Source organism: Pristiophorus japonicus, chromosome 3, assembly GCF_044704955.1.
Source record: "Pristiophorus japonicus isolate sPriJap1 chromosome 3, sPriJap1.hap1, whole genome shotgun sequence".
NCBI lineage: Eukaryota > Metazoa > Chordata > Chondrichthyes > Pristiophoridae > Pristiophorus > Pristiophorus japonicus.
In genome coordinates, this window is record NC_091979.1 from 321861685 (window position 1) to 321876308 (window position 14624).

The 14624-nt window shown below is 44.3% G+C and overlaps 1 protein-coding gene across 1 annotated transcript in view; it reads left to right on the top strand.

Moving 5' to 3' along the window:
- hectd2 (HECT domain containing 2) overlaps window positions 1–14624 on the top strand; it is a 113812-nt gene that overhangs the window by 29729 nt on the left and 69459 nt on the right. The window contains exons 4-5 of the mRNA XM_070875103.1: window positions 2430–2519; window positions 3199–3263. Coding sequence (XP_070731204.1) covers window positions 2430–2519; window positions 3199–3263 — 155 coding nt within the window. The remainder of the gene's footprint in view (window positions 1–2429; window positions 2520–3198; window positions 3264–14624) is intronic.

Genomic DNA, 14624 nt, shown 5'->3' on the forward strand with positions numbered 1-14624 from the left:
CCTCTCTCGTGCAATCACATCTTTCCTATGATGTGGTGACCAGAACTGCATGCAGTACTCTAGCTGTGGCCTAACTAGTGTTTTATACAGTTCAAGCATAACCTCCCTGCTCTTATATTCTACGCTCTCGGTTAATAAAGGCAAGTATTCCGTATGCCTTCTTAACCACCTTATCTCCCTGGCCTGCTACCTTCAGGGATCTGTGGACATGTACTCCTAGGTCCCTTTGATTGTCTGCACTTCTCAAACTTGAAAAGCAAATTGTGAGGAAGACACAAAAAATCTGCAAAGGTAGGCTAAGTGAGTGGGAAAAAATGTGGGAAAATGTGAGGTTATCCACTTTGGCAGAAACAATAGAAAAGTAAATTATAATTTAAATAGAGAAAAATTGCAAAATGCTGCAGTACAGAAGGACCTTGGGGTCTTTGTGCATGAAACACAAAAAGTTAGTATGCAGGTACAGCAAGTAATCAGGAAGGCAAATGAAATGTTGGCCTTTATTGCAAAATATCTTCATAAGTCAACCCCCTCATCTCCGGAATCAACTTAGTGAACCTTCTCTGAACAGCCTCCAATGCAAGTATATCCTTCCTTAAATACAGAGGCCAAAACTGTACGTAGTACTCCAGGTGTGGCCTCACCAATACCCTGTATAGTTGTAGCAGGACTTCTCTGCTTTTATACTCTATCCCCCTTGCAATAAAGGCCAACATTCCATTTGCCTTCCTGATTACCTGCTCTACGTGCATATTAACTTTTTGTGTTTCATGCACATGGACCTCCAACTTATTCTTTCCCTAGGACATAAAAACTTTGAAACATAGAAACATAGAAAATAGGTGCAGGAGTAGGCCATTCAGCCCTTCGAGCCTGCACCACCATTCAATAAAATCATGGCTGATCATTCCCTCAGTAGCCCTTTCCTGCTTTCTCTCCATACCCCTTGATCCCCTTAGCTGTAAGGGCCATATCTAACTCCCTCTTAAATATATCCAATAAACTGGCCTCAACAACTCTCTGCGGCAGGGAATTCCACAGGTTAACAACTCTCTGAGTGAAGAAATTTCTCCTCATCTCAGTCCTAAATGGCCTACCCCTTATCCTAAGACTCTGTCCCCTGGTTCTGGACTTCCCCAACATCAGGAACATTCTACCCTCATCTAACCTGCCCCGTCCCGTCAGAATCTTATTTGTTTCTATGAGATCCCCTCTCATCCTTCTAAACCCCAATGTATAAAGGCCCAGTTGATCCAGTCTCTCCTCATATGTCAGTCCTGCCATCCCGGGAATCAGTCTGGTGAACCTTCGTTGCACTCCCTCAATAGCAAGAACATCCTTCCTCAGATTAGGAGATCAAAACTGAACACAATATTTCAGGTGAGGCCTCACCAAGGCCCTGTACAACTGCAGTAAGACCTCCCTGCTCCTATACTCAAATCCCCTAGCTATGAAGGCCAACATACCATTTGCCTTCTTCACCGCCTGCTGTACCTGTATGCCGACTTTCAATGACTGATGAACCATGACACCCAGGTCTCGTTGCACCTCCCCTTTTCCTAATCTGCCGCCATTCAGATAATATTCTGCCTTCGTGTTTTTGCCCCCAAAGTGGATAACCTCACATTTATCCACATTATACTGCATTTGCCCCTCACCTAACCTGTCCAAGTCACCCTGCAGCCTCTTAGCATCCCCCTCACAGCTCACACTGCCATCCAGTTTAGTGTCATCTGCAAACTTGGAGATATTACACTCAATTCCTTCATCCAAATCATTGATGTATATTGTAAAGAGCTGGGGTCCCAGCACTGAGCCCTGCGGCACTCCACTAGTCACTGCCTGCCATTCTGAATTTGCTTACTTCCAGTACTCTTTGCTTTGTCCTACAATTATCAGGCTTTTACAATGCATACTTGTCTTCATTTAATTACACTTTCTGAATTACTTCACCTCTTTTATTCAATTCAACCTTGCAGGTGTCTTTCACCTGCAATGTAATGATTCTAATTGTATCAAAATAAATTAGTCGAGTTCTTCAAACAGAAATTACTTCAGCCTAAACTTTCTCATCTAATCATTCGTCCTTTGAAAATGACAGTACTATCGGTGTGGCTGGTACAAAAACATGGGACAAGATGATGGTTAGCCATGTTTTGCCACTGTTTTGCTTCTGTTATAACAGTGAAAAAGTGGCATGAATGCTGCATCTTCTATTTTTTGAAACTCACTTGCATAAGGTTTTTGTTTCATTTGGATTTACAATGTTTATTGTCGTAAATGGGAGTTGGATTGGATCCTTTTTGATGACCGTTTCTTTTCGCAATGTAAAGCCAATTAACATTCACTGCAATACAGATGCTTTTTGTGTTAATGCTTTCTTTGGCTAAACCATGGTTTTATATTTTATTTTATCTTCCATTAATTCATAGTGGGAAGCCAATGCACCTTTTAACACAATAGACGATCCAGGCATTAATGTAAAATTTACAAACAGTGTCTATGACACCTTGCTGAACACAGTGAGTATATTTTGAGCATCTTTAGCCAAATATAAACAGTTAAAAACTTCAGTTTATAAATTGAACACCTTCTAGGGAAAGACTTCCACTGCTTTTATTGAATGCCACCTAATAAAATACAGTGGAAGCACTGTAATACCATAGCAACCAGTTTGAGACGGTACCTGCTTAGAGTGATGCGTTATACTGTTGGCTTCACGTTACTGTCTGGCCAGGAAAAAAGTAGTTTTACATATATGTGCTTGCTGTGATACAAGTCTATAATAGTAAATTGTAAGTTTGAATTATTTCATAAATATTGGCAATACTGTATAATAACTTAGTGAACATTAGTTAAGAAATATTTACAAATATGTTGTTGTCACCTTACATGCCATCAAATGATGCAAAAGAACTTCATTAATTAAAGTGATGCATCAAGTTACACATGAGCAGAATAATACAATTTGGATTATATAAAACAGTGTATCCTTCAATCTACCATATGCAACACCATCCGAGATCTGCTAGTACTTTATAAAGTTTGAGTATTACAGCCCTTTGCTAAATATTTAGTGAATAATAGTACATTGTAGATATTAATTAATAAAATATACAGAGATGGATGTGTTGCTCTATTTTGTACAATTAAAATCGATTGAATATATGTAGATCAACCACAGGTTGTTGCTGTTTTCAGCCCCAGGACATCCAGAAAACAGTATTGAAAGGGATTATTAACAGTCTGCTGAGAGAATGGAAAGGGTAAGACTTAGATGTATCTTTCTAAATGAACCTAACAATTCTTTTGATGTTCAGTCTGTAGATTTATTCAGTGATCTGGAAAGTATCTGTTTGTAACAGGTGCACATGGATGGTAGATTTTGTTCTGATTTGCTATGTATACAGAAAAGCTGAGCATAGAAACAGAGTAAATAGGTGCAGGAGTAGGCCATTCAGCCATTCGAGCCTGCACCACCATTCAATAAGATCATGGCTGAACATTCACCTCAGTACCCCTTTCCTGCTTTCTCCCCATACCCCTTGATCCCTTTAGCCGTAAGGGCCACATCTAACTCCCTTTTGCATATATTTAACAAACTGGCCTCAACAACTTTCTGCGGTAGAGAATTCCACAGGTTCACGATTCTCTGAGTGAAGAAGTTTCTCCTCATCTCGGTCCTAAATGGCTTACCCCTTATCCTTAGACTGTGACCCCTGGTTCTGGACTTCCCCAACATCGGGAACATTCTTCCCGCATCTAACCTGTCCAATCCCGTCAGAATTTTATATGTTTCTATGAGATCCCCTCTCATTCTTCTAAATTCCAGTGAATATAAGCCTAGTCGATCCAGTCTTTCTTCATATGTCAGTCCTGCCATCCTGGGAATCAGTCTGCTGAACCTTCGCTGCACTCCTTCAATAGCAAGAACGTCCTTCCTCAGATTAGGAGATCAAAACTGTACACAATATTCAAGATGTGGCCTCACCAAGGCCCTGTACAACTGCAGTAAGACCTCCCTGCTCCTATCATCAAATCCTTTCGCTATGAAGGCCAACATGCCATTTGCCTTCTTCACCGCCTGTTGTACCTGCATGCCAACTTTCAATGTCTGATGTACCATGACACCCAGGTCTCGCTGCACCTCCCCTTTTCCTAATCTGTCACCATTCAGATAATATTCTGCCTTCCTGTTTTTGCCACCAAAGTGGATAACCCCACATTTATCTACATTATACTGCATCTGCCATGCATTTGCCCACTCACCTAACCTGTCCAAGTCACCCTGCAACCTCTTAGCATCCTCCTCACAGCTTACACTGCCACCCAACTTAGTGTCATCTGCAAACTTGGAGATATTACTGCAAACTTGGAGATATTACATTCAATTCCTTCATCTAAATCATTAATGTATATTGTAAATAGCTGGGGTCCCAGCATTGAACCTTGCGTACCCCACTAGTCACTGGCTGCCATTCTGAAAAGGACTTGTTTATTCTTACTCTTTGCTTCCTGCCTGCCAACCAGTTCTCTATCCATGTCAACATGTCCTCCCCAATACCATGTGCTTTAATTTTTCACACCAATCTCTTGTGTGGGACCTTGTCAAAAGCCTTTTGAAAGTCCAAATACACCACATCCACTGGTTCTCCCTTGTCCACTCTACCAGTTACATCCTCAAAAAATTCTAGAAGGTTTGTCAAGCATGATTTCCCTTTCATAAATCCATGCTGACTTGGACCGATCCTGTCACTGCTTTCCAAATGCGCTGCTATTACGTCTTTACTAATTGATTCCAACATTTTCCCCACTACCGATGTCAGGCTAATCGGTCTATAATTCCCTGTTTTCTCTCTCCCTCCTTTTTTAAAAAATGGGGTTACATTAGCTACCCTCCAATCGATAGGAACTGATCCAGAGTATATGAAATGTTGGAAAATGACTACCAATGCATCCACTATTTCTAGGGCCACTTCCTTAAGTACTCTTAAGGGCAGACTATCAGGCCCTGGGGATTTATCGGCCTTCAATCACATCAATTTCCCTAACATAATTTCCTGACTAATAAGGGTTTCCTTCAGTTCCTCCTTCTCGCTAGACCCTCAGTTCCCTAGTATTCTGGAAGGTTATTTGTGTCTTCCTTCGTGAAGACAGAACCAAAGTATTTGTTCAGTTGGTCTGTCATTTCTTTGTTCCCCATTATAAATTCACCTGATTCTCACTGCAAGGGACCTACATTTGTCTTCACTATTCTTTTTCCCTTCACATATCTGTAGAAGCTTTTACAGTCAGTTTTTATGTTCCCTGCAAGCTTACTTCCCAGTGATTTGATGACAGCTTGTAAGGGCAGGTAAAGATCAATGTTTCACACATTCTTCCATGTTCCCATTGTTTTCAGTGGGAGAAGACGGTACCACCTCTGCAATCACCAAAGAGTTGGAGGTTCCAGCCAGAGGAATAAGAAAAAGCAAATCCCTAAATACCCATGAAGGATATTTATGATCATTACTAACATTCATTAAAATGTTTTGTGAACTTGATATCAAGTGAGCTGTAGTTTTTGGGGGTCTTTGACATAATGCAGAAGTATAAAAAAACAGTAAGATTATGGGCTATGAAATTCCTGGGTCTGGGAGCGTGGCACTGGGTCAGTACATGGGTGGGGCGGGGGGGGGGGGGGGTGAGGAGAATTTGGAGAAGGACTTGGGAACACTGGCTTTCTGCTCCATCCTACCCACAGTACAAAATGTTGGCAGGCACTTTTGCTTCCCTTCCATGCCGATGTATGAAAGAAGCAGGATTAGTGGGGTGATGTCCCTTGCTATAAATCCCACCTATTATACATGCATGATGCTATCCAAAGGCGGATGTTGGGAACTAATGCTGATTTCCGAATGGTAATCAATCACACAGTGATCAATTTAATTTACAAAAGCGGCTCCCTCAAATTAATCGTATTTTCCATTGATTGCTGTCTATTAAGCCCTAAGGTCTGCAACTCCTTCCCTAAACCTCTCCGCCTCTCTACCTCTCTTTCCTCCTTTAAGACGCTCCTTAAAACCTACCTCTTTGACCAAGCTTTTGGTCATCTGCCATAATATCTTCTTATTGGCTCGGTGTCAAATTTATTTTTTTTGGCATTACAGTGGGACGTTTTACTACATTAAAGGCGCTATAGAAATACAAATTGTTGTTGTCATTGTAATGTCTCTTGGAATCAGTGTGTAACCTGATTAACTAAACAATCTACAGTGGTTTATTGCCGTGAATGTAATTACTCTTGTGGAGATGGTACGGCATTTTTACATAAAGTATTTATGAACTGTGCATACTTATCACTGTCACTTAGGAATGGAATTGTGCATGCATGGTAACTTACCTCAGATAATAATCAATAATCATTGCAAGCAACTAAATAGGCCTGATTATAAGCTTTTGATTTCTGAAGATTGTTATATGGTAGTACTGATGAGCCAAGACTGAGGAATGAGGCTAATTTGCAAAGAAGAATGAGGAGTCCATACTTTATAGATGATGTGGTCGATCTCATGGTGGACAAGATACCATAGGAGAAGCAAACAAATTTTGAGATCAGTGGTCATTCCTCAAGGCATGTTGTAAAGTGTTAGAGGAGGTCACAAACTGCAGAGCATGAACTTCCATATAAGTAGAACATGAATGGAAATCTTGAAAAACTGCAAAGTATTTATTTAATTGCTTGGCTCATACAGCCCCTGGTTTGCACCTGTCCATGCTGGTGGAAGGTATAGCAAGTATTTACAAGACCATCATTTAAGACTTTGTCGAATGTTTACCATCCGGGGAGTGCACCCCTGCGAACACCCACCCAACGCTCTGAGGGGAGACCTGCTCTCACAGCTTCCCTCTTTTCCACCCCCTCTCTCTCTCTCTCTCTCTCTCTCTGTCTCTCCCCTCTCTCTCTCTGAGAGGCCCCTTTCTCCCCTTAATTATTACAATTATAATAAGACAACTGAGCAGAGGGAGAAAGGCCCCTCCCCAATCGTCAATTAGGGGAGAGGTGCATAGAAATTTATAGAGAGTACTTACTTAGAAGAAGTTGCACCAAAAAGATTTTAGTCATATGACCAGGACTAATCTAAGCACATTGCACCCAATAACCAAGACTCGGCAGTGCCAGAGGATCAGACAGTGCCAGAGGATCAGACAGTGCCAGAGGATCAGACAGTGCCAGAGGATCAGACAGTGCTAAGAGTCAAAATGCCTTTGGAAGAATTCCCAATTCTGGTGATAACTCCTATGCTTCAGAGAATTGTAGCCTAGTCTCAGTGAATTATGTCCTCCACCACAGCACAGAATTATAATTTATCTGTCTTAATGATGAAAAGTTGGTCACCTGTAACTCAAAGCTTAAGACTTAGAAAAAAAATTGTATACCATAAAGAACCACATGTTCTGTATTTCTGGCTCACTGATACTTTCACTGTAACTACAAGCATAGCATCTAAAACATTTTGAAATCTTTGGCAACAGTATGAGTTTTGACATGTTTTACTTCCAACAATTTCATTAAAATCTGGACGATGTTGTTTCATGCGCCTCTCTTCCCACTCACTCTTCTTTTCTCAATTATCCCGACCTCTTTCTCGTTCTCCTCTCATCTGTCTGTTATATTTACCCATTACTTCTTTTCTGCCTCTCAATCCGTTGTTTCTCATTCCCTTTTTGTTGTGGATAGAAGAACTCCATGAGGCTGAGTACTGTGAGCTAAACTTAGTGTGACCTTAGTCTTTATTACAACTCCAGAGTGCCTAAACAACATGACAGCCAACCTTTTATACCGGTCCTGTACGTGTGTGCAGGTGACCATTAGGTCTCCAACAGTCGCGCCCTCTGGTGGCAAATATTACATAGTTACATACATAACATCACTCCCCCCAAAGTCTTCGGTACAAGTTATTTACAAGTTGAGGCGATCCAGAGCCCTTCGCTCCCTGGTTGATTGTCTAAGTTCAAACCCTGGCGTGTGTGAGTTGGTCGGACCATTGCTGCACTGCACTGCGGCTGGTCTGACCGGACTGTCAGGACCGGTGGGTTCATCCTCGCGATTGACAGCGAGGTCGATTGCTGGTTGGGTGTGTGTTGGTGGATCGTCGATGGTGATGTCCTCTTCAAATCGTTCCTGGTTGTTAGTAAATCGCAATTTGGTCTGATCTAAATGCTTTCTGCATGTTTGGCCATTTAACAGTTTGATTATAAACACCCTATTCCCTTCCTTAGCCAAAACATTGCCAGCAACCCACTTGGGACCATGACCGTAATTCAGGACAAACACAGGGTCGGTAACATCAATGTCACGTGAAACAGCCGTGTGATCGTGGTACATGTTCTGCCGGTGTCGCCGGGTTTCCACGTGATCATTAAGATCCGGGTGGACTCGGGAGAGCCTGATTTTGAGGGCTCCCTTCATTAACAATTCTGCCGGGGGAACCCCGGTGAGCGAGTGGGGTCGCGTCCGGTAACTGAGCAGAATGCGAGACAAGCGGGTCTGCAGGGAGCCGTCCGTCACACGTTTCATGCTCTGCTTGATTGTTTGGACTGCTGCTCCACTTGACTGTTAGCCGCGGGCTTAAACGGAGCAGACCTGACATGCTTGATGCCATTGCGGGTCATAAACTCGTTGGATTCCGAGCTGGTGAAACATGGTCCATTGTCACTGACAAGGACGTCGGGCAAGCCATGGGTGGCAATCATGGCTCGGAGGCTTTCAATGGTGGCTGTGGACATGCTGGATGACATGATTACTCATTCAATCCATTTGGAGTAAGCGTCCACGACTATTAAAAACATCTTTCCTAGAAAGAGGCCGGCAAAATCTACGTGGATCCTGGACCACGGTTTGGAGGGCCATGACCACAGACTCAGTGGACCCTCTCTTGGTGCATTGCTCAGTTGCGAGCAAGTGTTGCAATGATGCACGCATGACTCCAAGTCCGAGTCAATGCCAGGCCACCAAACAGACGACCTGGCAATTGCCTTCATCATGACAATGTCTGGATGGTTACTGTGTAGGTCGCGTATAAACATTTCCCTGCCTTTTTTTGGCAAAACCACGCAATTACCCCTTAAGAGACAATCCGACTGGATGGACATTTCATCTTTGCGGCAGTGAAACGGTTTAATTTCATCTTGCATTTCTCTGGGAACGGCCAACCCAAGTTCCCATTTAGGACACAACTCTTTACTAATGATAGCAAAGGATCCTGGCTGGTCAAGGTCCTGATCTGGCGAGCCATGATGGGTGACCCCTCGCTCTCAAAAGCATCCATGACCAGCAGCAAGTCTGCGGGCTGCGCCATTTCCACCCTGGTAATGGGCAGTGGTAGCCGGCTGAGAGCATCGGACACAATTTTCAGTGCCTGGTCTGTGACTGATAACATAGTCATAAGTGGATAATGTTAGTGCCCATCTTTGGATGGGGGACAAAGCATTGGTGTTTATATCTTTGCTCTCTGAAAACAGCGAAATGAGCGGCTTTGTGGTCAGTTTCAAGCTCAAACCGAAGTCCAAATAGGTATTGGTGCATTTTCTTAACCCCTATACACATGTTAACGCCTCTTTCTCGACCATACTGTAGGCTCTCTCGGCCTTAGACAGACTTCTAGACGTGTATGCAACCGGTTGGAGATTGCCCGATACATTGGCTTGCTGTAACACACAGCCGACCCCGTACGATGTGTCTTGAGATTTGCCCCAAACCCAGTCGTCACCCTTGTGTAGCAACATGTGTAAAGGCTCTAACAACGTACTCAACCCGGGTAGAAAGTTAACGAAATAGTTGAGGAGTCCCAGGAACGAATGCAGCTCCGTCACATTCCGTGGTCTGGGTGCATTCTTGATGGCCTCTGTCTTTGAATCCGTGGGCCTGATGCCATCTGCTGCAATCTTTCTCCCCAATAATTCGACTTCTGGCGCCAGGAAAACACACTTGGAGGATTTCAGCCTGAGTCCCACTCTGTCTAGGCGACTTAGAACCCCTTCCAGGTTGTGTAGATGTTCGATGGTGTCACGACCGGTGATCAGGATGTCGTCTTGAAACACAACGGTGCGCGGAACTGATTTCAGCAAACTCCCCATGTTTCTCTGGAAAATGGCTGCAGCCGAGCGAATCCCGAAAGGGCACCTGTGGTATATAAACAGTCCTTTGTGCGTGTTGATGCACGTCAGTCTTTTCAAAGATTCAGCCAGCTCCTGTGTCATGTAGGTGGAGGTTAGGTCCAACTTGGTGACGACTTCCCCCCCCGCTAACGTTGCGAACAGGTCATCCGCCTTGGGCAGTGGGTACTGGTCCTGTAGTGAGACTCGGTTAATCGTTACCCTGCAGTCTCCGCAGACTCTGACCGTGCCATCGCTTTTCAACACCGCAACAATTGGACTGGCCCACTCGTTGAACTCGACTGGCGATATGATTCCTTCGCGTTGGAGTCCGTCCAGTTCGATCTCGACTTTCTCCCTCATCATGTACGGAACCGCCCGAGCCTTGTGATGGACGGGCCGTGCATCGGGGCCTAGATGGATCTGTACCTTGGCGCCTGTGAAGTTGCCGATGCCTGGTTTGAATAGCGAGGGAAACTTGCTCAGCACTTGAGCACATGAGGCGTCATCCACTGAAGATAGTGCTTTGATTTCGTTCCAATTCCATCTAATCTTTTCTAGCCAGCTTCTGCCGAACAGCATTGGGCCATTGCCTGGAACAATCCACAATGATAGGTCATGCACAGCTCCATCATACGATACCTTCACTGCCACACTTCCAATGACTGCTATGAGCTCTTTGGAGTAGGTACGCAGCTTTGCATTAATCGGGCTCAGTTTGGGCCTTTTGCCTTATTGCCCAACAGTTTCTCGAAAGCCTTCTGGCTCATTATTGACTGACTCGCACCCGTGTCCAATTCCATGGATACTGGAACTCCATTTAATTTGACTTTCAGCCTTATAGAAGAGGCTGAAGGTATGTACCCCATACACTTCTTCCTCGGGTTGAGTTGCCTGTGCTGCGTGATCCGCGCCGGATCGATCATCCTCTGCCACGTGGTGTGTCGCAGCACGTTTGTACATTCACTGGAGGTGTCCCATTGTTGCACAGCCTTTGCACACGTGGTGCTTGAATCGACATTGATGGGCCCAATGACTACCCCCGCAGCGCCAACACGGTGCTAATGGATTCACATTCACCCCCGATGGCGGACTCTGAGTCACCACAGGTCCTGCAGCCGCAGACGTATAGGCCCTGCCATATGCAGTTCGGCCTGCTAGTGACGTCATTTTATGCACAGTACTGGCCGGTGAGCTTCGATGTTGAGAAGATGTCGGTTTGGGTGTTATCATCCGTGGCCATGCTTGCCTGGGTGATCGCGATGGCCCTGCTCAGATCTCGGGTTTCGGCAGCCAGCAGCTTTCGAAGAATGACCTCTTGGCCGATGCCAAACACGAAAAAGTCCCGCAGCATTTGCCCCAACGCAGCTCCAAACTCGCAAGGTCCCGCGAGGCGTCTCAGCTCGGCGACATAATCCACCACGTCCTGGCCCCCGGAGCGATGGTGCGTGTAAAAACAATATCTGACCATGAGGATACTCTCCTTCGGCTTGAGGAGGTCCCGAACCAGCATTCACAACTCTGTATATTCCTTCTCCATTGGTTTTGTCGGTGCGAGCAGATTCTTGATGAGGCCGTATATTTTAGGCTCACAGAGGGTGAGGAGAACCGCCTTGTGCTTGGCCGTGTTAGTGTCTCCTTCCAGCTCGTTGGTCACGAAGTACTGGTCGAGACGCTCGCTGAAGGCTTCCCAATCATCACCCTCTACGAATCTCTCTAATATTCCAACGGCAACCATGGTTGCATGAAGGTTCGTATTCTGTTACTTGTCGCCAATAGTTATGTATAGAAAAACTCCACGAGCTGACTACTGTGAGCTAAACTTAGTGTGACCTTAGTCTTCTTTATTACAACTCCAGAGTGCCTGAACAACATGGCAGCCAAACTTTTATACTGGCCCTGCAGGTGTGTGCAGGTGACCATTAGGACTCCAACAGTCACGCCCTCTGGTGGCAAGTATTACATAGTTACATACATAACAGTTTTTCTCATTCTTTCAGTTACTCTCCCCTCTCATTTTCATTCTCTCTTTCACTATCTTTATCTCAACCTAAGTGGTACCTCCATTCCAGTTGAACATATGGCTTCTTTATCGTTGCTGTGGTCGGTAGCACATTAAGGGTTTATGCCCCTACCAGCTGGAATCCTGCTCCTCATATGCTCTGCAGCCAGTTTATTAAAAACTCAGTGTGTATTTGAGGCCCACAAAGGCACGGGCAAAGAGTTGCACTTGAATAGGTAGCCAATGTAACCCCACTTTTTAAAAAAGGAGGGAGAGAGAAAACAGGGAATTATAGACCGGTCAGCTTGACATCGGCTGTGGGTAAAATGATAGAATCAATTATTAAGGATGTCATAGCAGCGCATTTGGAAAGAGGTGACATGATAGGTCCAAGTCAGCATGGATTTGTGAAATCATGCTTGACAAATCTTCTAGAATTTTTTGAGGATGTTTCCAGTAGAGTGGACAAGGGGGAACCAGTTGATGTGGTGTATTTGGACTTTCAGAAGGCTTTCGACAAGGTCTCACACAAGAGATTAATGTGCAAAGTTAAAGCACATGGGATTGGGGGTAGTGTGCTGGTGTGGATTGAGAACTGGTTGGCAGACAGGAACTAAAGAGTAAATGGGTACTTTTCAGAATGGCAGGCAGTGACTAGTGGGGTACCGCAAGGTTCTGTGCTGGGGCCCCAGCTGTTTACATTGTACATTAATGATTTAGACGAGGGGATTAAATGTAGTATCTCCAAATTTGCGGATGACACTAAGTTGGGTGGCAGTGTGAGCTGCGAGGAGGATGCTGTGAGGCTGCAGCGTGACTTGGATAGGTTAGGTGAGTGGACAAATGCATGGCAGATGAAGGATAATGTGGATAAATGTGAGGTTATCCACTTTGGTGGTAAAAACAGAGAGAAAGATATTATCTGAGTGGTGACAGATTAGGAAAAGGGGAGGTGCAACGAGACCTGGGTGTCATGGTACATCAGTCATTGAAGGTTGGCATGCAGGTACAGCAGGCGGTTAAGAAAGCAAATGGCATGTTGGCCTTCATAGCGAGGGGATTTGAGTACAGGGGCAGGGAGGTGTTACTACAGTTGTACAGGGCCTTGGTGAGGCCACACCTGGAGTATTGTGTACAGTTTTGGTCTCCTAACTTGAGGAAGGACATTCTTGCTATTGAGGGAGTGCAGTGAAGGTTCACCAGACTGATTCCCGGGATGGCGGGACTGACCTATCAGGAAAGACTGGATCAACTGGGCTTGTATTCACTCGAGTTCAGAAGAATGAGAGGGGATCTCATAGAAACGTTTAAAATTCTGATGGGTTTAGACAGGTTAGATGCAGGAAGAATGTTCCCAACGTTGGGGAAGTCCAGAACCAGGGATCACAGTCTGGAGTAAGCCATTTAGGACTGAGATGAGGAGAAACTTCTTCACCCAGAGAGTGGTGAACCTGTGGAATTCTCTACCACAGAAAGTTGTTGAGGCCAATTCACTAAATATATTCAAAAAGGAGTTAGATGTAGTCCTTACTACTAGGGGGATCAAGGGGTATGGCGAGAAAGCAGGAATGGGGTACTGAAGTTGCATGTTTAGCCATGAACTCATTGAATGGCGGTGCGGGCTCGAAGGGCCAAATGGCCTACTCCTGCACCTATTTTCTATGTTTCTATGTTTCTATGAATCACAAAAGAGCCCGATGGCTCACAGATGCCTATTGGTCACCGCTGCATTAAAGGATTGCACATAGAAAGAAAAATATCAGTCGAACTGGTCTTGAGGATGCCTCATTAAAGGAATTTTGATCAGTGAGGTATTATTGTTACCAATAACCAACTTCCTTTCTAATCTCAAAGTCCTGTTCCCAGGCGTACATTTGAAGGAAGTGTGTGATTCGCTCACAGTGGAACTCCTCGCCCTAATAAGGTCAGAAACCTAGACAGTTGACAACTGTTTAAAATTACATTTACTGGGTGGAATTTAGTTGGTGATAAATCTTGAAGATTAACTGAGTGGGATTTACAGACTGCCCCAATGTAGTGTAGTTACATTTACAGAACACATTCCATAGAATTTCCTCAGCAGCTGGACTGCTTTCTGTCTTTGTCACGCCTACTTTTACAGTGTATGTTCATTGTACTTTTTGTGTTAAACCATGTCTTAAAATGCACCCAATAGTTTGAAAAGAAACGCATGTTTTTAAAGATTTTTTTCATAAAACCTTGCTCAATGTATCTGATGATTTCTTGCATATTTGTGCCTTTTGCCAATGAAGAATACCTGATAAAATTGAATGCGATACTAATCCATCTGAGATTGTAAAGGGAGAATGTTGCTGTGAAAGGGGACTTTTAGGGAGTTTTACTAACCACATCCATAAAAAGTGCCATTGTCCCTAGTGGCAGTGTGCATGTTTGTTGGCAGAGATCCTGGCAGCATCAGATTGCCTTAAAGTGGTGTTGCCAAACTCCAAGCTGCCACCAGAACTGT